The sequence below is a fragment of the Lissotriton helveticus genome, chromosome 2_2 (genome assembly GCF_964261635.1).
Source record: "Lissotriton helveticus chromosome 2_2, aLisHel1.1, whole genome shotgun sequence".
In the NCBI taxonomy this organism is placed as follows: domain Eukaryota; kingdom Metazoa; phylum Chordata; class Amphibia; order Caudata; family Salamandridae; genus Lissotriton; species Lissotriton helveticus.
This window is the reverse complement of record NC_136060.1, coordinates 124180577-124205445: the sequence shown is the minus strand read 5'-3', so window position 1 is coordinate 124205445 and position 24869 is coordinate 124180577. Positions and strand designations below refer to the sequence as shown.

The following is a 24869-nucleotide window of genomic DNA, read 5'->3' as shown; positions in this document are numbered from 1 at the left end:
AGTTTTGAATTTTGATTTGTTGGGTTCTATGTTGGAAGTAGAAGCTGAACCAGTTAAGTACAGTGCCATTGAGGCCGAAATGATCTTTGTGTGCATTGAGTAAGGTTGAATGGTTAACTGTGTCAAATGCAGCAGTAAGGTCGAGAAGGATGAGGATGCAAGTCTCCCCCTTATCCAGGGCGAGGTGGATGTCATCGACAATGTTAAGCAGTGCAGTTTCAGTGCTGCAACCTTTGCGGAAGCCGGATTGTAGGGGGTCAAGCAGGTTGTACGTGTCAATGTGCTTATCCAATTGAAGTAGGGCACATTTTTCCAGGGCTTTGGAGAGTAGGGGGAGATTGGAGATAGGGCAGAGGTTGTTAGGGTCATATGGATCGACTTTGGGGTTTTGAGGGATGGGCGTGATTTGTCCGAGTTGGAGGGGAATAGGGACACATCCCGTGGAAAGAGAGGCGTTAACCCCTTCGACGCTCATGACGAGCTGGGCTCGTCATGAGGTAGCCTCCCAGCACGCTCATGACGAGCCCAGCTCGTCATGAATAATGGGTTTTTTAAAACATGAGCACAGGAGGGGAATTTCGCTAGCGCTCATGTGGTTAATGATATTGGTCCAATAAAGGACAATGATGTGCTTTAGATCTTGGATGAGAGCGGATGGGAGTGGGTCTTTTGTGTTACAGAGTGGGAATCTGCAATATGGATAAAAGAGGTCATTTAAATGAGGGACTAAATCTGTACTGAAGGTTTATAGACGTGGGTGTTGAATCAGTCAGGGCTAGGTGCTTTTTGGAGTGCGAGGGTGTCTATAGCTGTTTGCACCTCTTCTCTCGTTATGGGGCAGCTTAAGCTCGGGAAACTTGAGGCAAGACAACTTCATCTAGGTAAGCTAGCCGTTCTTCAGTATCCCCAGGATCTGAGGTATAGTTTTTTTGTAGAAATCTCAAAAATACTGAGCTTTCCCTTCCTGTGTATGCTGAATATCTCCAGGGCCTTCTTTTTCCTGCTTAGATCTCAATTGTCTCACTAGGAGTGAACCAATCATATTGCCCTGCTCATAGATAGTCTTTAAAAGACATAAGAGAGCCAATCCCACTCTTTTGGTGTATATAGCTTTGATTCTTCCCCCTAAGGCTGTGACTTTCCTCTGGAAGAGAAGATTTGGTGGGGCTTTATGTGCTCCTTCAGCTTGTAGAAGTTCAGCTTCCAATGCTACTCGTACCTTGTTTTTTTGGTGTGTCAGGATGGTCATCAGAGACAGACATTTTCCTTGAATGACCGCCTTGAAGGCGTCCTAGTTCGCTGAGCAAGTGGTATCTGGGGGTCCATTCAGTTGGAAATATTCTCTGATGGTTTTACGAAGCTCGTCTCGGAATAAGACGATCACGTGTAAGTATGTTAGGAAACAGGTGGAGCTTGGAGGGTGCCAATCTAGTATCACGGACATGGGTGCATGATCTGACACAGTAATGGGATATATAGAAGCGGGTGAAACAGTACGTCATAAGATTTGACTGATGAAAATGTGGTCAAGCCTGGAGTAGGTACGATGAGAGAGGGAGAAGAAGGTGTAGTTGCGTGTGTTGGGATTTATAGCCCTCCAGGCGTCTAGTAAGCCTAGCTGGCGGAATGCCGGTTTGGTATTTTTTGTAAAAACCCTGACCTGTGTCCTGTGGGGATGACAACTGTCTAAGTTAGAATCCCAAATGAGGTTAAAGTCAGCAAGCAATATAATATCCCCCCAGCGAACCCATCCAGGAGGGAGAGGAAGGAAAGGAGAAATTCAGATTGACCTGAATTTGGGGTGTAAACCATAGTGATAGTGAAAAGACAGCTTTTGATAAGTCCCTTGACCATCAGAAATCTTCTTGCTTTATCAGATTTGCTACCCGTGATTGAAATTTCACTGAGGAGTGGAAGAGCAGGGCGACTTCATTGTCTTCTGTGGTAGGAGAGGATTTGCATATTCGGCGGTATGATTTGTGGTGCAGTCTGTGAACTTTGTTCTGCTTGAAATGTGTTTTTTGGAGGGCTATGGTGTCAAGGCGTCTATCAAGAATATATTTCCAGAGTTAGCGGCGTTTAGTGGGAGAGTTCAGCCTCTTCACATTCCATGATAAGGTGTTAAGTACAATATAAGGGTTTAAGACGTGTGAGTTCTATAGGTCACTTTCCATAGAAGCAAAAGGGGTAACCAATCGACTCTCCTACCCCCATTATTGGTGACGCCACCCAGTCCACCCTCAATCTGGAATTAAAAGAGAAAATAATGAAACAAGCAAAAAGAATTAGGGAGTTTGCACTCCCTCTGAACTAGCAAGTCCATCTGGAATTCAAATTGTGCGGGCACAACGGACACCAACCTGCCAAAACACCTCAGAGATTGCATCTAATCATCAAAAAATGACCGATGCTCTGGCAAAGGCTACGCAATCTGTGCAACATTAGCTAGGGTAAAGGCAAAAAAGATGGCATTGAGGAATAGTCCACAACAGCCATTCGTACGGCATGCAAACCATTGTTTCGGAATAGGAGGAAGGGAAAGTTAAAGCATGAGACAGGAGTAGCTCTCCCTCAGAATGCAAAATTGTCAATTGCAAAAGACAAAAGTACAAAGATATATGATCTAGAGTTAATTTCTTTCAGTCGCATCTTCCTATCCTCTGTGACCACCATTGTTCCTGAATTAGTTTTATCGATGGGATCCGATGAGGATCCCTCGCCTCGTCAGTCAGGGCCAAGAGGCGCAGGTAAATAAAGAAGTTGCAACCTCCAAATATGTTTAGTGATGAAGCTTATTATGAAGCTCAAAAGCGATGCCAAAAGGATAAGTCCACTGATATTTTAACTAATCTAGTTATGGAGCTTAGCTTCTGTTACCGGTTTAAATTAATTGCCAGTGTTGTGCTAGAGTAGGCTGGGCAAGGTCTTGGTAGAGGAACATGTCGCTCCTTGAAAAGAGTGTGTGTCTCGCCTTTGAGCAGCCTGGAGGATCAGTTCTTTTGTTTTGAAAGAGTTCAGTTTGGCGAGTATATCTCTAGGTCTCTTCCCTACGCTTGAGAGTTGTGGGCCAACTCTATGTACCATCTCCAGCCATACCTCCAGATTGTCGGCGCCTAGCATATCAGAAAACAAGTCAACAATGAAGGCCTCTAGATCAGGGCCCTCTGCTCCCTCCTCCAGGCCCCTAACTCAGATATTGTCTCGCCTAGATCAGTTTTCTAAGTCTTCGCTTTTGAGAAGAGCTGTTTGTAACCGAGAGTGAAGATGTTCCATATACACTCTATCGGGCTTCAGTGTTATTCCAGGTCTTGATATTTCATTTGTAGATCTAGTGTGCGCGTTCTGACTGAGTCGACATCCACTTGGAGGGAGAACATATAGGAGTTAATATCGGCTTTGAAGGACTCAAAAGAGGCAGCGATGTTGGCCTTGGGTTCCTCTCCAAGTTTCTTCTTGAATTCCCATAGGGAAGAGAGGAGCTGGCGGTTGGTTAAGGCCACTGGTGCGTCATGGGAGAGGTCAATAACCGGTGCATCATGGGGTGAAGTAATTAGACACCCTGTTAATCTAGGTTTTCTTTGGCAGCATGTAGGCGGCTGAGGCTTGCAATGTGAAAAGTCATAGGGGAGTAACAGCCATCGCAAGAATTGCCCAAAAGGTCAGGGCTGCAATGTTTTGAGAGTATTTGATGGATCACTTGTGCCACAATTTATTCGGAGTGTCATGGGAGCATACGGACGGAGCACATCTAGAATGTCCCCTTAGCTGGGAGCTGACCCCCGTCCTGCATAGGCCTACTCCACCTTGCAGAAAGGTCACATTTTCTCTCACCTTACTCAAGGAACCTGCGATCAATCCAGTGTCATAACAGGGTTCCCATCATGGGAGGGAAATCTTCTTCCGCATGGTCCCATGTGTGGTGGCCTGCGGAATTAGGTAGCCTGCCTTGTCCAGCGGTCTCGGTGCGCAACTTGGGCATAACACTCGACTCAAATCTCTCATACCTGCCTCAAGTCAGCAAGGTCTCTACCAGATGCTTCAGCGTATTGAGGGTTCTCCGAAAGGTATTAGACCTCCTCCCCATGGACTCCAGGAAGACCATTGTCCATGCCCTAGTAACCCCCCATCTGGACTATGGGAACGCCTTGTTACTGGGATTGAGCAAAAAGGGGCTCCATCAGCTCCAGTGTGTCCAGAATGCCGCTGCACGACTTGTGCTCAAGCTTCCTCACAGATCCTCAGGGAAATCTGCCCTGTCCAAACTTCACTGGCTCCCCATCAAGGAGCGAATCAAATTTAAAGCATTATGCTTTTCCCATCGCATCGCTCATGGCACAGGGCCTGATTATTTAAAAAGCCTTCTTACAATACACCGCCCCTCCAGAAATCTTAGATCCTCTGGGGCTATGCTGTTTAAAATCCCTAAAGTCACCAGAGCCAGGATGGGTGGTTGTTCGTTTGGTTATCTGGCTTCTAAGAGCTGGAACGAACTCCCACTCGAGATCCGTATGGAGCCCTCTGAAACTAGGTTTCGGGGAAAACTGAAAACTCTCTTATTTCCACGCACTTAAACCGTTCGCCCCTCAGATGGTTCCCCAGCTATCTCTTCCCTAGCGTCTATGCAGTTTTCAGTGCGGGGACACTCTGTTCTTGAGTAACCAGGCGCTTTACAAATGGCTTTAAATTAAATTAAACACAGGGAACGCAAGTCTTCCAGGAGCGGTACACAGGCTCAGCGGGCCACTCCTAACGAGCCGGAACCTGGTGCAGGATTCCCAGATGCCATCTTGCTGTAGGCTGAGGGGACAAGGCTGGGAAGAAATAGCAGCTCCCCCTGCTAAGGGACCGCACACGCTCTCCTTATCCCCCTTCAGGTAAGGTGTACATTGTTGAGGATTGCTTCTCCCATAAAGGGCAGTTGGGGGCCCTGGGGCATTTCAGTCTCGCCGACATGTTAGTTTTCACCGTCGCTATGCTGCTGCAGGCCACATAGTTGAGCCATTGCAGCACAGTAGAATTTCACCAACAGAGGGGTTGAAACGGAGCACTTGACACACCGCTCGGCTTCCCCCCGTTGTTTTCATTCCGTTGGAGGTTGAAAATCAAATGGATGACATCAGATTATGATAGATCTGAAGGGCATTTGGCGAAGCCTCTGTGGACCATGGCCACGATAGATGGCCACACAACACTTAATGTAATTGTTTGCAGCTGCTCCTGCCCTCCACAATATGTCAAACATGGACTAGAATATAATGATCTTAACCACTGTTTTATTGCTCTATTGATGCTTTATAGACAGGACTAGGCTTACCCAACCAATGGCAATAAGGATTGTGATTTCCATCACGCCAAAAGTGGGGGGAATCAGGGAATCAATAGGGCATCTAAAGACAGATGAAAAGCAAGTCAAACAGAATGTTATTGAGCAAATTAAAATAATTAAAAGATCTATTCTAAGCAAAAGAAAGATACACACAAGGATAACTTTATTTTTAAACAGTCAGACAGTAGAGAGACAATGGGATAGGAGACTTGTGGGGAGAGGGGGAGCTCAACTGGTTCCGCAGCAAATTAAGGCATGAAAAGTGAGAACAGTTATTTCTGTTCCATTAAACGACTCGGTTGTATTTACACAGCTTTTATTCAAACTTCCTTCTGCCTGAAATTGGTAGAGCCAAGAAAATGGTAATTGACACCTACAATTACTGACTTTGGAGCCATTTTCTCCTAAACCAAAAGTGAGTCTAGAGGCCTGTATATTATTTTTCACCAAAGGGCTCACCTGGGTCTGTTTCTCCCCCACATCAAGAGTGATGTTAAAGAAAAGGACTGCAATACTGCCAAAAACAAATAGAAATGCTAATTAGCCATGTAAGCAGCCTGAAGTATATAATTTGTTTCACATATGACAGCAGGAAAACTAGAGCTTATTTGGATAACAAAAATGAACCTGGAGCACATGCCTACAATTAGTTTGCACATGCAATTCAACAACAGTATAGCCAATATTTCAATTGAGGGTGTCCTTTTTGACACAATTTTCATTGGAAAAATATGTAATTAACATCAACTTGGGATGTAATGCATTGTAAGATGTGTACCGTGGGAAAATACATGAACTTTAAAAAGAAACGGTCTTGGATGCAAGGGTTTTTTTAATGAAATACGTAAAGTGGATTTAGCCAGTGTTAATTTGCTAACTAAAATATCCAGAAAAGTAAAGGGAAAGGAAGAGTACTTGTTAGACAAAATACAATTAAGCACTCATGATAAGGTATAGCAAATAGGCTCTTGAACAAGGAAGCAACCTTAAAAAAATAGGAGCGTACCATGAGCAGATTGTTTTCCTGATGGCAAACAATTACGAAACAAGAGATTTTTTATGTAATACCACACACACCTATAATGAAAAGAGGATGGGATCAGTATGATGGCTCCAGCAACAATACAATTGTAAATCAGGTTATGAAGCACAAGTCTTTACTATACCTCTACCAAGAAACCAATCCAACTCGAATTTTAGAACAGGGCAGTGTCACAATACTACCGGAGCATAAACAAAGCACATGTGCAAGTAGTACAACCATTGGGAGAAAAAGTGCTGAATTTTCCTCACCAACTGGATGTCAAAAATCCTTGACAAATGCAACTGAATGCTTCAAGGCAATTAACAAGTACAACAGATATTTCAGTTGTCAAGAATATAGCCTGAAGCTCATTTGGCAATAGCACTAAAACATAAGCCAACAGTTTTCCTAAGTTTGGCAAATTTCAAATAAAAACAAGGTCTTATATTACACTTCACAACCAGAACTATTTCTTTCAACAAAAGGCTTTGACCAAATCACCCCAAACACAGAGCAGTTTACACTTGCTAGCCATCTAGGCATAAAACCCATTCAAAATACACCACCTTGTAGATGACGTTATGAATGAGAAACGTGCTTATTTCTGAAACCTAGGCAATATCTTAGGCAGATAAAGAACCAAGAGCAATAACTCTGTACTTAGAAGTACCAAAATTCATAATGCCAAGAAAAAAAAATAGACTTGCCAGGAGCAGCAACTGCGTTCTGGCACTCTTCTCCTGTTGGCCTAAAGCCCAAACCCTTTCTTCTGCTATTAAGACCTCTTTTAAAAGCCCAACTTTCCATCCGTTTCTCAAAAAAGAATGCGCTCATTGCTGTTTCTCACATAACTGTCCTGACCTTTTTAAGAGTCTAAAATCTCTGCATTGTTCACACATGTCAAAAAGTGCTTGGCCTAAGAAAAAAAAAAGACAAGCCATGTGGCACCCTACATCTACCTCTGGTGGAAGAGGTGTGGCGCAGCGGCCAAGGTGCCTGACTCCGGACCACAGGGTTTACGGTTCGATCCCCGTCTCTGGCGGCAGGTTAGCCCAGCACCATGTGACTCTGGGCAATAGCTTGCTTAATCTTTCAGACGGCCCCAGCACCGGGACATCTCTCTGGAGGTAGCTGCGCACTTTACAAATGCTGGCATTTACATTTATTTACATTTTACCAGCAAAGAGTTGAAATAAATTATTAGTACTGGGTAATCCTGCGTTCCATCAACCCGAGAATAAGGAGAGCCATTTCAAAGTGCCACATGTTCTAGCTTTCCACAAGCCATCCAAATGGTGGCACAAGTACTAAACATCATAAACAGGAAAAAGAGAGAGAGAGAGAAAGACTAATCACTCATCTTCCCTCGACTATATCTACCAAACAAGAGCGAGTACTTGTTTGTCTAACTTAAAACCCTATGGAGGCTCTCACTTACAGAACCATAGGGGGGTAGGGACCGTAAGGCTTTTTTTAAAAAAAAAACATCACTCACCAACCTAGTTGGTGACATGCTTCATCTATGGGTTCCCACTCTGGAAACCGAATGCCTCCCAGGTGTGCTTCAACACCTGTTTACAGCAGAGCTGGTTGTTTTTAGAGAAGTGAAAGTGCAAATGATTTAAAAGTGACTCAAAGTCACCTTGGAGACCTTGGGCAAGTTTAAAAAACAGTGTTTTGGGTACCATTTGAGGTATCAATGGTCTCCTGTACCCCTTAATATGGTCAACGTGTTTTAGTCATTTATCCAAGTGCCCAGAAGGGTCCATATGGCTTTCGCCAGGACCGTCTCAATCACTGCATGCACACCAATACATGCGTAGGTGAGCTTTGATTCAAACTCACCATTTTATTTAGGTTGCCTTTAGCATGAATTTCCTGCAAGACAATATTAGTAATAGAAAAATCATGGTTAGGCAAAACTTTTATATGAAACACAAGCAGTACCACATCGGGGCACAACATAGGTCATACACTATGTTGCATACATGCTGGAACCTCCAGCATTAATTAGACTTTCTCCACCGCATTTCAATCATGCTGTGCGTGTATTGTAGGTCTCTCTTCAGGGTGTATAATGGCTGTGTGATGTGTTTTTTTTAAACAGGGTGTAGTGCCTGAAATAAAACATACTTTTTGTGTAGTACTTCTTCACAACATGGATCGCTTCTGGGGGGGTAGACCCTGTAGTAACACTCTAAGAAATATGCTTACAGTGTTGGTTAATACTTGAATCAGGTAAAAAAAATCCTGTAGGAGACCCATACCCCCCACCTTAATCGATCAAGGTCTCTCACCCTCTGGTACACCTAGATATCCCCTTCCTACAGTCTGCATGCTAATCTGGACCTGGAAGTTTTGTTTTTTAAATACCAAATATTCATGGCATGCGCAATTTCTGAGGATGCGCCAGCAGTGTTTCTGAAGGATAATTGGTTCTTTAGGTACTACGTGCCTATATTCTCATCAGGGGTGTGGAATTTAATCAAATATCTACTGGTCCATGGGACAGGTTGCTTCATAAATCTACTTGTCCTGTAACAAAATCCACTTATCCCTTTTGTGCCATGTAATGCTGTGACAAATTATGGCAGCAATCTCATTACATAAGAGCTCCGAAATAGCTTTTCTGATTATGTCAGGGCTCCTTCTATAGTAGGGTTTGAATATTAACAATTCCCTTATGTTGCCAAGTTGCCGCAGATCGACATACTGGTGCAGAAGTTAATGATAAGCAACAGTTCCAGGGTTGGAATGCCCTTTTGAGACTGTGCAAACCTACTAACTTGCATATTTTAAGGGTTTTCCCCAACTATTCTCTAATCTTTTCCCAAACTGAGAAAGGTTAGAAATGTACTCCTGACAAAGACAGACATAAAACTTCTTCGAGGGTTGGGAAATAAGTGGTTGGAGGGAAAGTGAACTTGCAAACACTCAGAATTTGGCATGAGCAAATTTACATCTGCATATTTGCTCATGCTAAAATGCTGTTAAACATTATCTAGGTGTAACATTTCTTGGCCTACTTCTGTAAAGTTTTGTGAATTCACGAAAGTTGTATATCTGCACTTAGTGCAGGGACATGAGAGCACTTGTGAGACTTTATTTAATAATTGGGCCCCTAATTAGGTCTGGCTTTAATCATGACTTTGTGTTTATTAAACTTCTGTCTCGCTCTGGCTATCGGCTAGCTTTATTGTGAGTGAGCGCATTCTGTTCTTTCACAAGGAGAATAATTGACACAGTCGTTTTGTTCAGTGCCAGGAACTGCTGTGGCAATGTGTGCTTTTTGAGAGCAAAACAATTTTTGCTTTGGCCAATATTTGTTATAATGAGGAGGGCCAGGCAGCTCCCACGCCAATAAGGCTTTAGAAAAACCATGCCACAACAAGTCACGCATTGACAAAACCAATTGGCTTTACCACTGCTTGTTTATTTTTTGTTTCCCGTAATCTTATTAAAACTGGTTACACTGATTTTCCATTATGAATATTTTTGGGAAATACTAGCATACATCAACACATTTTACTAAATGATGCTGCATAAAAAGGTACCTAAAATGTTACAGTAGTTTAGCAAAATGTTTGCATTTTTTGTGAACATTTTATTTGGAAAGCAAAGAATCATCAATCTTGCTTCCAAGCTCATGCATATATTTGCATCTAATCAGAGAGCATTCTGGAAGCAGTATGCATAGCATCATATTGCTAAACATTGAAAACATGTGTGCACATGTTTATACTGGAACCACTGTCAGTAGTAGTCTGAGCTAACAACATGTACTTAGATCGCTTACCCTAATAATAAAGGTTTTGCATTAATGAACCATGAATACAAGTTTGAACAGCATTAACATATAAGCACAAATATTACGTTAACTGCAGGCAAGCCTTGCCCTGATCCATAATGTGGTACTGGAAACTGGCAGTCAAAGGGTTTGTGATGTAGGGGGTTGGGCCTACTTGTCCCAAAGACAAAATACACATGAAAACTTGTTGCCCTTGTCCCCAAGCAATATGTGCTGGGCGTTGGGTTATTGGAATTCCACACCCCTCTATGATTGTGCATTAGAAGGCAGGGTCGTGGCTGTCTTCATTTAGGCACTATTCATCTATGAGGTGCACCTTCTGATAGGACGCGGCCAGGCTGTTATCTAGTTTAGGGGTTTGATTGGCTGCCCCCACGTGAGACTGGGGTGGTATGATTGAGCGCTGGAGCGACCAGCTTTTGCTTTATGCCTGTCTGTCACAGTGCTCGAGTCTTTCGTGGAAATTTGAAGGGTCTTTTTGGATTCCTTTTTGAGAAGTGGTTGTATTATTGACCCGTGTCCTGATTCTGGTACTTCTCCTGACAGCAAGACAAGGTTGAACACCGGCTTTAATATACTACTACACAATATAGGATCTGTTTCTTCATGGCAATCAGGATCCCAATGGGATCCGGGGATCGAAAACTCTTGCTTCTCAATATTAGTGAAGTTATCAATTCTATTGATGATGTCTTCCCTTTGTTGACAAACAGATGTGCTTCAAATGTTCTTTTGCCCCAGCTTGTGTAGTAAAATGTAATATACTTTTCCCACTTATCAGATGGAATATCATAATTAGTTGCCGGCCTATGTGATATTGAGCCAGTCCCCACTAAATACCAGAACTTTTTTGTGTCTTTTTACTCACTTATTTTTTGTAGTTCAGCCCATTTCATATTAGTCTTCCCCGTTTTTATCCCCCTTACTGTTTTCCTGTATGTCGCTTTATAACGTTGGATCGTTCGATACTTAGTTGAAAAGTTCATAAAAGTTGCATGGCTCTCCTAAATTGCCTCATTATAGTTGATATTTCCCTTGAAGACTTGTAGGTTTGTCTTTTTAAGCTGAGTACTGGCTCGGGTTCCTTGGAGCACATAAGATATATATATTTTTTATTTTGGTGCCACATTTCTTTCCATATGCTATTCTATTCTTCCCATTGAGTTTACTGCACTCTTCCAGCATCTCTTTTCACATGGAGCAGTTTCCTAGCGTTCCGACCTGGACTGATAATTTGGCATTCCAGACTATCTTTTTGTTGTTTATAGTAGTTAAGTTGGCAGGTTATAGAGTGTAGCATATGAAAAATCGAGCATGCATATCTTAATGTAATGGCCTGGGGATTATAGTCACTTTTCTCACCAGAGATAATTTCATAATTTTCACTCATGTGAAAAGAAATAAAATGAAACAGAGAAAAATCTTTGGTAGGACTTGAGTTTGTCGAGAGGAACATCTTCCTTGCTAGCTGATCATTTGGGAAACAACTATTAAGACAATGAAGGCCAGATTCCATTAAAGAAAGGTCTAAGAAATTTTAATTTGCACGAATTACTTCTCACTTTATTATAAAAAAATACGGGCAGAGGAATTAAAAACAATGCATCTGGTTCTTCTTTGGAGGTACTCAATTGTGAAAATACTCCACGGAGATCTTCGTTGAAGTCTCCTGTGACAATGAAAGGATGGCCCCTCCTGTGCTCTATTAGATGTTCTAGCTGGTAAAGGTTGCTAAGTCAATCCCAGAAGATGGCAAGTAAATGTCCATAATGTACAACCATTCATTCTTATAATTACCCGCCCTACAACCAGGATTTGGTTGGAGGAAGATGGAATCTCTTTGCATCTTAGTTTACACTTGCTAATTAGCGTAAGTAATCCTCCTGGTGGGTGACCGAATGTGGCCTTTTTCTCGAAGGTGGAAAAGTTGGATATGCTAAAGCATTCATCTTCCCATAACTCTAGTAAGGATACTATATGGAACTTATTTAGAAAAGAGGTTAAATTGTGCTTTGAGATTTTCAGGTGGCGAAAGATACCCACAATATTTCAGGAACAAACCTGTATGGATTGTTGATGGTTGTCTTTTGGAAAAGAAACATAGATAGGTAGGGTGCTCTGACTGTTAAGCACATTGTTCTAAAGTAGGAGCTAGTGTTATTCCAAAATATTCACCCAGCTGTGCGAACATATGCGCATATTTAGGTTTCACCATCTGTGCTAAGAGGTCGCCCAATTCCCCTTTTTCTTCTTTCTTGTCACAGATCTTGCACGCAATTTTGTCTGTGGCCCAAGTAGCTATGTTGAGCTCAATATTACTGTGGTTTCAGAGAGAAAGTGAACTTACACAAGGTCTGCTGAGGTCACCGACCTGAGATTTAGCAAAGAAGTTATTTTTAGAAGATTTGCCCGATTCAAAATGCCTTGAGACCCCGTCAACTGATAGAGGTTTAAAATCCAAAACATGGCTAGCCGTTACTGGGTTACTACTGACTTTGGGGAAGTGTGCTCCTTGATTTCCGGAACCTTAATTCAGATCATTGTGTAATTGTATTTCGGAAGTAGTAACAGGAACCAGTACCTTTAACCTGGGGTTAGGCCAGAGCTGCATTGGAGAGTGGTCCGGTTCCCTAGGATGTACGAAACTGAGGCGCTACAATTATCCTTTACATCGGCCATGAAGGGACTTTGCATAACATTTTTATTAACCAGCATTACAAATCCATCTGCCAATCGGCACAAGTCCCTCATAGGGGGGATGAGTACTTGACTTATTGCTGGCTCTGCGTCCTTGATTAACTTTGCAACTGTGCTGTTAGCTGCATTTTGATATCCTTACAAGAAGTTGTTGTTGGTTTATATTGTTCAGTAAATTCATCTGATGTTTATTACGTAATTTCCGAGATTCCTTCTGAATAAATGCTCGTTGTATTATCTGAAACTTGTTCAGGACCTTCCAAGGATGTTTGGATCTGCATTGATAATTCTCATGTGTTGCCAACATGTTGCGATGACTGTTGGATTGGCTGTAGTTAAAGCGTTTCCAGCTACTACTTGACTAAGTTAATGCTAGGCAATAAGCAGCACTAAAGTTATCCTTGCTATGAAGGAATGAGAAGCACTTGCTGTGAAGCATAGTAGCTATACTTAAATGATTGTTAACCGGCCTTTGTGAAGCAGATGGGGACTCAGTATTGACCCTCATTATGTTGCTTGAAAATCCGAAATGATTTTTGCACCCAGATTGACTGCTGACAGTATCTGTGCCCACCTCTTTAACCTTTACGCTTTGCGGGTATTTATTTAGTCTTTTCAGTTGTTGTTTGCTTACATAGGTTTATGAGGGTGCTTTTGGGTCATTTGGGTTGATACTTTGCGCTTCTTCTTTCGTGGTTGCTGCAATCTACTCCTCCACGGATAAATCAAACAATTTTTGCAATTTACTTAATCTTGTAACACACTTGTGCTTGATATCAAATTGCTCAGGGTTATTTCACAGATTTGAGTTGGTGTAGTGTAATCCTGTGCCATGCAGTCAATTGAACTGGTTTCTTTTTTTCCTTTTCTTTTTTTTAATTCACAATATAGATGTTATTGTCTGGGTGATTACAGAAAATGTAATACAAGTTAAGGGTACCTCCAAATCTACAATCTTTTTCTCCAAGGAGTTTATCATGTAAAGGGTGTTGACCACTAAACTGATAACATGTGTCATGGCTTCTGTATTATTTAAAAAATACTCTACAGATTCAGAGTTCAGGAGAGGGCATTAGAAACTGCGGCCAAACAGGGTGTAGAACTTCGCAGGGTTCTTGTTGCAGAGACACTTGGGCTCAGGTTGCAGCTCACCAAGGGGCTTGAATGGAATGCAGAGATTTTTTGCGCCCACTGATGGAGCTCCAGGTTCACGGTCTTGGTCCCTGGCAGTAGTTTTCATAGTCCAGTCTTCACACTCTATCTCACCGCAGAATGGAATTTGAACAATCTTTCCAGAATCAAGATCCCTCTTCCATGGTATTTGCTACAGTCATGTGAATTTTCATGTCCTCTGAAGCCCTGTTGTAATAGTTATAATGTATAGCCTCCAAAATGTCTTTCAGTTTACTCTCTGCGTCCTTTTGAGCAATCGTCCGCTTTTCTCCAGTGTCTCGTTTTACAGCAACAAACTGGGAGTTTTTCATATCACGTGGACCCACTTCAAGCCCAGTTAGGAACACCCTTAAGCTCCCAGTGATCAAACTTCCAACCAGGTGAATAGTTGTCCCTTAAGTCAGCACGAGCACGGATGTTAACATTGCGCAGACGATTCAGGTACTCTCTACACTTCTTGTATAAGGCCTCTTTATCTTCTTCTGAAAGTGTGTTCGTAATTCCGAAAGGGATTATGATGACCTGTACTGAAGCCACTCTAGGAGGTAAAACAAGGCCCATATTGTCTCCATGCACCATGGTCATTAAATGTTTCATTAATTCAGATTTTACTCTGATTTTAAGCTGGAGTATATATTTCTTGGGGGGAGCTGTAGTAGGCTAATTAATTCATCAATCCTCTGTGTAGTTTAATTCTACGACATGCAGCCAAAATAAATTGTTTGTTATTAAATACGTTTTTAAGATGGAGCAGACCTTTGTTGGGAAGAGGTGCTGTAAGCTAATTAAGCCATCAATCCTCGTGAATTTAGAAGTGCTCTCCATTAATATTGAGAGTTGTGTGTCCACCTTAATTAAGGTTTGTTGAGGGAATCCCAAGCAGTTTAATTTTTTGGATTGATTTTAATAGTGTAACCTGCTTACTAACAAGGGCTGACTGGAATTCTATGGCCTACCCCATTTTTGTAAGAGTGGTGTTAATTGCTACCACAGCGGAGAAAACAGGATAAACTGGAGGGGTTTCTAAATCATTTTCAAATAAATAATCTTGACCTGAAGATTCAGAGACTGTTGCTCTGGCCTTTTTTTTTATGGAAAGGACTGAAAGTTAGTTTGATTTGTCGGAATACTAATCGGTTCCATCAGCAGATCTGAACTGTCGCAAGAAGCCGCTAGCTTCGTTTGTAACAGGATTTAAGTTTTGGCCAGCAACTAGTTTAAGTTGTTGAGAGACTCGGCTATTACTCGATGTAGGGGCCAGCGTATCCTGGAATAGAGACTCCAAAATCTCCTCTTTCCAATAAATTGAATCTTTTTCAGCACCTGAAAGGTAGAAATCCGATATATCGAAGACTTTATGCACCTCAGGCTGTGTGATCAGTCGTCCTTGAAAATGAGATCAGGATCTTGAATCAATATCAGTACAAGATTTTATCCTTGGGGTACAGGATTTCCTTGTTCCTCCAGAGTGCCCGATCAATGATGCACTTCCATTGTTAGAAGAATGCTTTGAAATGTTACAGATAGACGTTAAGATTAATTTCTGCTTTAAGCATGCCAAGCTGTCATGTGAACCTTGTGGCCCAGATTTTAATTGGTAGTGCATTAAAGTGAGGTCCTTCTATTGTCTAACTTCAACTGTTTTTTCTGCTACTACGACATTACTGTCATCCGCATGCTGAGGGTGGTCTGTAATTACATCTGGAGATACCCACTTGCTACAGACCTGCGAGTCTGGCTGTGGAGCCTATGCTCTATGGCTGTTGCTCTTAAGATCGGTGTTATCGTGGTGTTGTCATTCCCGCCTTAAAAGGGCATAGTTTTCCAGTATTCAGGAACCCCCAGTGTCCTCTTCAGCATGACCAATAGCTTTGAACCTTGGGTTGAGTTAGAATTGACAGTTTTCCGCAACATTTGCTGGCGTGTTTTCATCGTGCTTTCCCCATTTCTGGACATCACAGAAATTGAAACAAAGGATTCAAGATATTCCAAAATGTCCTGGAGTTAACAATATCGATACTTTGGAGTGCAATGTTTCTCCAATGGTTAAATTAAGTTGCATTGCGTTGATCACAGTCTATTTCTTTGATTTGAGCTCTATGTGTCCAGATATCCAGGTATCCAATAAAATCAATTACGCCAAATGGGTTGTATACTGCACGTGCCCCAAATATATATGTATTTTTTTTAAACTGCATACTTACAAAAGGCAGAACTATAGAATATGTCAATGCTTGCTCAAAATTATGCGCTCATTGGTTACAAAAAAAGTTACCCATTTGTGGAGGTATATTGATGGTTCAGGAGAGGAGTAGCGCTTTGACAAGGGTCTGCTGTGGCTCAGGATGTCTAGCAGACGTCTAGCACTGCTCCAAGACAGAGACAGCCCACTGCCTGGATGAATGTCTCATCATAAATGGATCAATGTCCTTAAAAAATGAACAGTACCATCAACATCTGATGTTCCGTTCACAAGCTTTGACTGCCATTTCCACCTTTAGTTCAGTAAATGCATACACAGACTACACTGCTTGATAAGGCTTGGGCATTTCATTCATAATAGTGCGCCAGTCCAAGGCGAACCTGTTGCCCAGAAATGTAATTAAAAATCTGATTCTTTTGACTCGGTTGGGACCGTAAGCACTGGGAAGTTTTAAGTTTCACCCCGAGGTTAACTGCAGTCAGTTTAGACACGTTTCCACTGACATTTTTTCCTACGGATACGAATTTTGGCAACCCCGTTTGACCATTGTTACTTTAGGATTAGTTGCATATAATTTTTATTTGTATTTAATAACTTAGAACCTTACATGTTATTTCTTTCTTGGTTGCTCTTAAATCAATTTTGCTGTGCCTTAATGATGACCTGATAAACTACAAAGTTCGAAACGCTGTGGACGCTTCTCTGGCTAATCGGGAATAAGCATTTGTTGCATAATGTTCCAGTCAAAATACGGACAAACCATATTGTATTGTTATCCCTTTGACATTGTTTTTTGTTTACACTGGATATTACTTTATATGTGTTAGTTCTAGTGTAACACGGTGAGCACAGTCAGTCAACATATTAAATATTGGTTTTCAATAACATTCTTTGCTTTGAAGAAATTCTCTATTTTTCTTGGTTTTTTTCTTGGTTTAAATGTGTATGTTGAATTGAACACTGAACCATTGGGGTCTTGATATTGCTTGATAAGTCATGGCAGATCAAATTCACGGTAAAAGGAGTTTTGTTTTGAAAATCCTATAAACATGTTCAGGTTCCTCCCCCTGGAGGATGAGATCTCACTGAATAGAGCCTTTGCACACTGAAGGCAAACACAGCACACTGTGCACCTTACCCTGTGTCTTTAGAGATTCAGTAGGCGACAGTTCGGTCTAACTAATTCGCCATCTTACATCGTAACCCCTGCAAGAATAATGTGTAGGCCTAAAAAGCCAGAGGATCTTTCAGTCATCACATTTGGGGAATCACTTACAGGGCAAGTAAATATTTTGCAACCAAATATATACTACCTGTAAGCAATGAGTCAATTTGTTAAAATTATTAATGTTAAAGTGACGTGAATGTCCATTTAAATTAGAATAAATGTATGTCATATTCATTTATTTATTTATTTAGTGTGTTTTGTATAGCGCGCAGCTATCCCAACGGGGTGTCCCGGCGCTTCTTGCTTATTTGCTGAGTCTTACACAGATGGGTTTAGCAGAAGAGGAATGTTTTTAGTGCTATGCGAAATGGTAGCTCCTCCTGAATCATTCGAATAGAGATGGGCAGTTTGTTCCATTAAGAAGTTGAACATACCTGGAAGGTTTTTCCCCCAGATCGAACTTTTTTGAATCTAGGGGTAGTCAGCAGTCCTTTTGAGTTGGATCGGAGATGTCTGGTATTGCTGTAAGGGCGAAGGCTGGAAGAGAGATACACAGAGCCCTTTCTTTTGGTTGCTCGGTGAGCCAAGGTGAGGGCTTTAAATTCTAATCTTTTTTGGACTGGCAACCAATGTAGCCTACGTCGATAAGGCGTGATGTGCTCACGTAGATAGAGGCCACAGAGCAGCCGAACTGCAGCATTCTGGACTGTCTGAAGCTGATGTCAGAGGCCAGAAGCAAGTCCAAGATACAGGCCATTGGCATAATCCAAATGGGATGTTATTAAGGCCTGGACAATGATTTTCCTGGTGTTACTAGGGAGAAAGTTTTTACATTTTTTAATCATCCTGATTTTTGAAAAACAGGCAGCAGATACCGTCTGGACTTGGCTATGGAAGGAAAGGTTAGTGTCCCATCTGATCCCCAGATTTTTTACTGTTTCCTTAGGTGAGGGGGCCGCACTTAGATCCAGTGGCCACCAGAGGTTTGAATCCAGAGGGGAAGGTTGATGGAAAAAGAGAACCTCTGTTTTTCCTGCATTCAGCCGAAGGAGATTGTTATCCATCCAGCATGCGATGTTTCGAAGACAATATTTCAGTGGGTCAAAAGTGGTCTGGGTGGGAGTGTCATAGGAAAACAGAAGCTGAATGTCATCAGCATACGAGGTTGCCTTGATTCCTGACTGAGCAATAAGCTCAGCCAGGGGGGAAAAATAAACATTAAGCAAAAGGGGACTCGATGAGGAGCCCTGAGGGACTCCCCACTTTAACGGACGGCTATTGGAAGTGTAGGGGGGGTTAAACACCGCCTGTGTCACGGATAGATAGAAAGGAGGATAGCCAGTCCAAGGCCTTACCTTGCATGCCTATAGATCGAAGGCGGTCAAGCAGGACGGGGTGAGAGACAGTGTTGAATGCTGCCGAAAGATCAAGCAGCACCAACACCACTCTCGAACCCCCAGCAAGCTTCCATCGTACGGAATCAGCATCTCTATTAAGGCAGACTCAGTACTACAGCCTGGTCTGAATCCATGTTGCGAGTCATAGAAAAGGCCATTGGTTTCAATATAGCCTGCTAATTGTTGATGGACCAGCTTTTCAAGAACATTGGCTGGGGCCGGCAACAGGGAGATGGGCCTGTAGTTAGCTGGTTCATCTGGGTCTGCGTTGATTTTTTTTAGAATAGGAACCAATTGGGCATGTTTCCAGGAATCCGGAAATATACGTGTCCTAAGTGAGTCACTCCAGATGCCATTCAGTAAGAGGTTAAGGAGGGGGGCCAGTGCTTTATACTGTTTGGCCGGCCACGGGTCAAGTGGAGAACCTGACTTGCATTTTGCGAGTTCTGTCATAGAGCTATCTAGCGTGATCTCCTCAAATTCTGAGAAAACAGGGGCAGATACTGGATAATCTGTGGGTTTTTCTTCAGAATCTGGTTTAATACCGCAGGGAAAGGTGTCATAGATGGTTGCAATTTTTTCTTCGAAGTAATCAGAGAGGCGGGTGCAGAGGGACTGGGAGACCGGGGATTGACTTTTGAGGGCCATAGGGTCAGTAAAAATTCTAACTGTATTAAAGATTTCCCTAGTAGAGCCTTGTGCTTGATTAATTTTCTCTTTCAAGTGCTTTCTTTTATGGACAATTATCTTCTTCCGGTATTCATTAAGGGCTGTTTTGTATTTCTGTTTCCCATCTGGGGAGTACGAATGTCTCCATTGTCGTTCCAGAAGTTTGCATGCAGATTTGCACTTGCGTAGTTTGTCAGAATACCAGGGAGCGGAGGGGGCGTCTCGAAAGGTTTTAATAGGCCTCATAGGCGCTATAGAGTCGATGGCTGATGAAATCCAGTTGTTAAAATTAATCAGACAGGTGTCCAGGTCAGGTGCATCTTTAGGGACGGCGGTAGGGAGATGTTTGACTAAACTATCTGGAGTGATCTTACATAGGAATAAGATGCAATGGTTAGAGATGCACACTGAATAAAAGAGGGGCCAAGAGGAAACTCTGATTTACTCCTCAGACAGCAAGCACACAGTGGATGTAGTTCGCTCCCCTTCCACCTCCCTCAAGAACATGATGAGTATGTATCAATATATAACAATGCTATGTCACTCGGTATCTCTTCAGGAGACCCCATCTTCAATCTTGGGGAAGAGTAGTGCCAAATGCACTTTTAAAGTTCAACATACAAGCAAAATACATCAGAGGATTAGATTTTTCAGGGCGGAGGTTATCTGACTAGATGAAGGCAAACCAGTTTGAAATGGCAGACTGATGCTTACAAAAATAAGTTTAGAGTGATATGTAGTACAAATATATCTCTCAAGAAGCCATGGCAAAACTAGTACTGGTAGTACCAGGATTACTAAATTTCCAAAATTGGCGTAGTCCCTTGTTGGTGACTATGTCTTTAAGGGTAAATTACATCACATTACATAGGGCAACCTGGTCAATTAAGCAGAGTTGTTTGAGAAGTGATTTTGCTGCTCTGGGTTTCAAACAAGCTGAAAAGCACAGCTAAAACCTAAGGTTGGTGGGAAAGTCTTTATGTGACGGGTTAGGGAGCCTTAACTCAGGTCTACATTAATACATTACTGGAAACCTACACCAATGTAGATTGTCTCAGACTGTATATCTTCCCTTTTAGCAGAAGTTCACACATACTTTTCATGTCCCCTGCATATATGAATGAACCTAGTTGTCAGATCCTATTTCCCTGAAAAGATAATATATATTAACCATTTAAATTATAAGCCTTCAGACACAGGGCGCTAGAGGACTGCTTGCACTCCAACATTTAAAAAATGTGTTATCCCTAGTTAATGAGAACAAGAAATGGTCAATTCGGTCATTGCTATCAAGTGTTAAGCGCAGTCATGGCTTTAGGGATTGACATCTGAAATGCATAGGCTGCAAGACGTGAGCAACCCATGAAGTAGGAAGTGACAGGATCACTAGTTGTGATGGTCATAGTTAGTAAACATTTAATAACAAACCAGCCGGCCTGCTCGTGAAACTCTGTACTTTCAAAGACAGACAGCTACACCCACACCAGCTGGGTCAAAGGTCCACAAGATCAGTTCCAACAAGCATTGTCAAAGCCAATAGGTCTCGCATACACAACAGTTTTTTGCTTTGCCAATGTGCTTTGCCATGTTGTCCGTCAGCGTAGCTGCTATTCAGCATGGCTAGAAAAGAGTGTCTTGGAGTGTCATAGAGTAGAGTGTCATAGAGCAGAGTGTCCGGAGTAGAATGTCGTAGGGTGGAATATAGCAGCGTAGGGTGGAATATAGCAGCGTCGAGTGGAGTAGCGGAGAGCTGCAGAGTGAAGTGGTGTGTAGTGGAATAGATTGCTGTGGAGTAAAGTGGAGTGATATAGGCTGGAGTGGACGACTGCAGTGATGCATAGTGGCGTAGAGTGAAGTAAAGTATAGTGGAGTGATGTAGAGTGGGGCAGTGGAGAGGAGTGTCATAGAATGAAGTGGTGTATAGTGGAGTAGAGTGCCACAGAGGGAAGTGGCATAGAGTGGAGTGGCGCAGACTGTCAGAGCGGTGTAGTGTGTTGTGGATTGGTGGGTCCTTATAGTGGAATGAAGTGGCACAGAATAGATTAGCATAGAGTGGAGTAACAGAGTGACATGGCATGGAGTGCCATAGAGTGGAGTAGGGTGTCAGAGTGGTGTATTGTAGAGTGGGATGGCCTAGAGAGGAGAAGTTTAAAGTTGGAGTAGAGTGGCTGATAATGTGTGAAAATCGGCATCACCTTGTGTGTTGATCCTATTACAATATTTGTTGCCACAACACATCAGAATAGCAAAGCAATGTGCTACATTTGTACTTCCCTAATTCCGATATATTCTGAAATGTTTGCACAGTTAATTTACTGGCATTTAAATGGTGTTGTGTGCTAGAAAAAGCATGACATTCTACAGCATGTTACATAAATCCTCTTACTTTGCAGTCAGAGCTAGAAAAGTAAACACCAACCTCCCTGGGAAAACTGAGCCTAACAAGTTATACTATTAATAGTAAAGAACACTGACCAAAACAAACAGGCTCCTAGACAGAACATTGTTCCTCACAGGCATGTGCCGAGCAGAGCTAAGGAGAATCAGTCAAGAAGAAAGATATGACGCATGAATGGTTTCAAAGAAATACAGCACGTGTATTGTTTCCTGAACTAGCATAGAAGGGAGATAACTGAAAACACACGTACTATCCTGAAGTGCCTCGAAAAGTTTTTTTTTTTTAAGATTTCCCAGACAGCAAACAGTCATGGAAGAATACAAGGAGCCAGTCACCAAAGTCGGAAACTGGCTATAATACACGGGAGGGACTACGACCTGCTAGACAGCCTAAAACAAATTAATCCAGCAAATAAGAGAGCAAACAAATGTGAGTTACAAAACACACAGCCAATGGTCAGCAATGGGCGGAATACATTCTTAGGGAATCTTTCAGCATGTCCCCAATAGGTCTATGCAACCAACAGCTGCTCTATATTGTAGGCTTTGCCCTAAAAACTTAAATACCAAAGTACAGTGAGCCTCTGAGAGGGACAGTAGCAGAAGGAATGAATCAGCCATAAAGAGAAGACCGTATCAGCACCAGTCTACATTACTCGAACCAGTGCTCTGTGGTCAGTTTAAAAGTGCTCGCCACAAGGACAGCTGCAGTAGTCAGGAGACACAAGTCACACACACTATACTAGTCTTAATAGGCTAAAGTGAAATGAAACAACACATTTGACTTTGGAAGGGGGAGGCGTTCGGGGAGATGACTAAAGTTTATATCCGTGTCACAGCTTGAATCCCAAGGACTTCATTAACATACTTCACCCACATGCATACAAATCTAGAGAGCATAACATACATATTTGTTTGTCTTCTAGTTTCAAACAATCTAGAGTGTCCTGGAAATCAAATCTTGATTGCGAGTTATCACTGTGCACTAACAAATACAAATATGTAAGATACACTTTACCGTTCCATTTTATCGTCATTCACACTTCCTTCCCTTCCCTCCCCCACTCCTCTAAATATAGTTCAGGTCACGCCAACCATCTCTAAAACCCCAAGAGTTCGTCCTCTTTCCCTCTGTATCCACAAACTCGCCACTCAGCCGTAACCTTCTATCCAGTAACCCTCTTTTCTCTTACACAGTGACGTGCCCGGATCCCCGCACCACCACGGGGTCGGGTTTGTACTTGAGCAGTTGCTCCTCGAGGGCACGCTCCTCGCTGCCTTCTTCCTCCTCCTCGTAAATCTCGTCGAAGTCCGCCATAGCGACGGTACGGTGGCCTCAAGCAGAGTGTGAACAAGGGGTAGCAGCGCAAGGCCGCCGGATGGCCCTGCCTCGCCTTGCCTCCTGCTCCGCCATGTCTGCGGAACCTGCAAACAATAACATCCTGCGCCGCCGCGTCACCAGCGAAACTCCGGCAACGGCGCGAGCTGGGTCGACAGCAGCGCAAGTCGATGACGTCACGGATACAGCGGGCGCGAGCTCTGACAGGGGCAGAAAGTATCAACTAAAGCATGGAAGATGCAGTTAGTCAGCACCTTGGACAATTCCACGTTTTGCATCCGATGCATTAGACTAGAGTGTAAGCGAGATTACGGGTCACAGACAGACCCGTGCTTTTCCCTTGACAGCAGGTGCCACTTGTCTAACTCTACACCTTACTCGGCTAGGACTGGACCAGTGGCGTCCCTAGAAGTGAACTTTAGGGGGAGAGGCACACATTTGGCAATTGCAAAGTGTGTGCGTGCTTGTAGATATATATATATATTACAATGATAAAAAACATTTGACTTTGTATTAATTAATATAAATATACTTATTATATATATATATATATATATATATATATATATATATATATATATATATATATATATATGTGTAGTATTCCATTCCGTACTTTACTCTCCACTTATTCCTGTACTTCCCTTCCCATGTTCTATTCAGAATTGTTTTGGTTCTTTCTGCCTGGGGATTCTTAGGGATCCTTGGGAGTGTAATGTTCTACTAATAACAGTTACAGCTGTGCATCTATTCGTGGTGGTTGTGTAAGCTGTCTCCTAAGAATAAACTGGATCTAACCATCAAGAAGTCTCTTCCTGATTACTACATATTCTGGCGACGATCGGGATATCAAACCTGAAGCTTAACAGGACCCGTATATTTTCCTCATTTTTTAAAAAGGAAAATCCAGTTTGGAGACAGCGTTCACCGTTTGCAGTGTGGACTCATTTAAGGTACTTTTAAAATTCTTTATGTGTTAAACTATAACACCAGCGGCAGTATTTCTTACTCGACGTGCTTTGATTGCACCTGCGGCCGTTTCTTTGTATTTTGCGCATTTTCCCTCATATTTGGGAATTCGAGCAGTCACTCGCTCACAACCTATTGGATTTCATCTCATATCTACTCTGTTTTCCCTCCGCGTGAAATCCCCGTTCTGCTGGTGTTTTTGTGACATTTTTGGCTTTCCCTACAACTTTATTGTGGAAGCGCATCTTTCAAAAAGCACACGAGACTCACCTTTATCTTCGCGTGCACTCCACTCGCTGCCGGAAGCCCTTCACCACGCTCCTGGATCAGACGCGTCATCCGCACTCTCCGCCTCTGCGTGTACCACGTCATTGGACAACGTCGTTCTACGCACAGCGCTGCGTTCCAGCAACCATCTTAGATCACCATGACAACAGTCTCCGATCCGAGTCCCGTTTTTTTTTAATGCTTTTTAACGCCACAGTTATTTATGTAATCCAACCCATTCGTATCGATTATTACCACAGTTATATATGTACCTTGGCTTATTCTGTTCCGTAATTTACATCCTGGTTGCAGTTTTGTTTACAAGGGAACTGTATTGAACATCTTTATTCACAGAGAAGGTATTCCCCTTTTCCAGGCTATCTTCAATGCTATTATTGTACAACTATGTTCTGACAACTTATTCAACCAAAT

The 24869-nt window shown here is 42.4% G+C and overlaps 1 protein-coding gene across 1 annotated transcript in view; it reads right to left on the bottom strand.

Annotated features, from left to right (window-relative positions):
• The window catches only part of CHIC2 (cysteine rich hydrophobic domain 2), a 183499-nt gene extending 160134 nt beyond the window's left edge, over positions 1–23365 (bottom strand). Inside the window, exon 1 of the mRNA XM_078678189.1 lies at positions 23056–23365. Within this exon, the coding sequence (XP_078534315.1) occupies positions 23056–23180 (125 nt within the window). The 5' untranslated portion in view covers positions 23181–23365. The remainder of the gene's footprint in view (positions 1–23055) is intronic.
• Positions 23366–24869: the final 1504 nt, after the last annotated feature.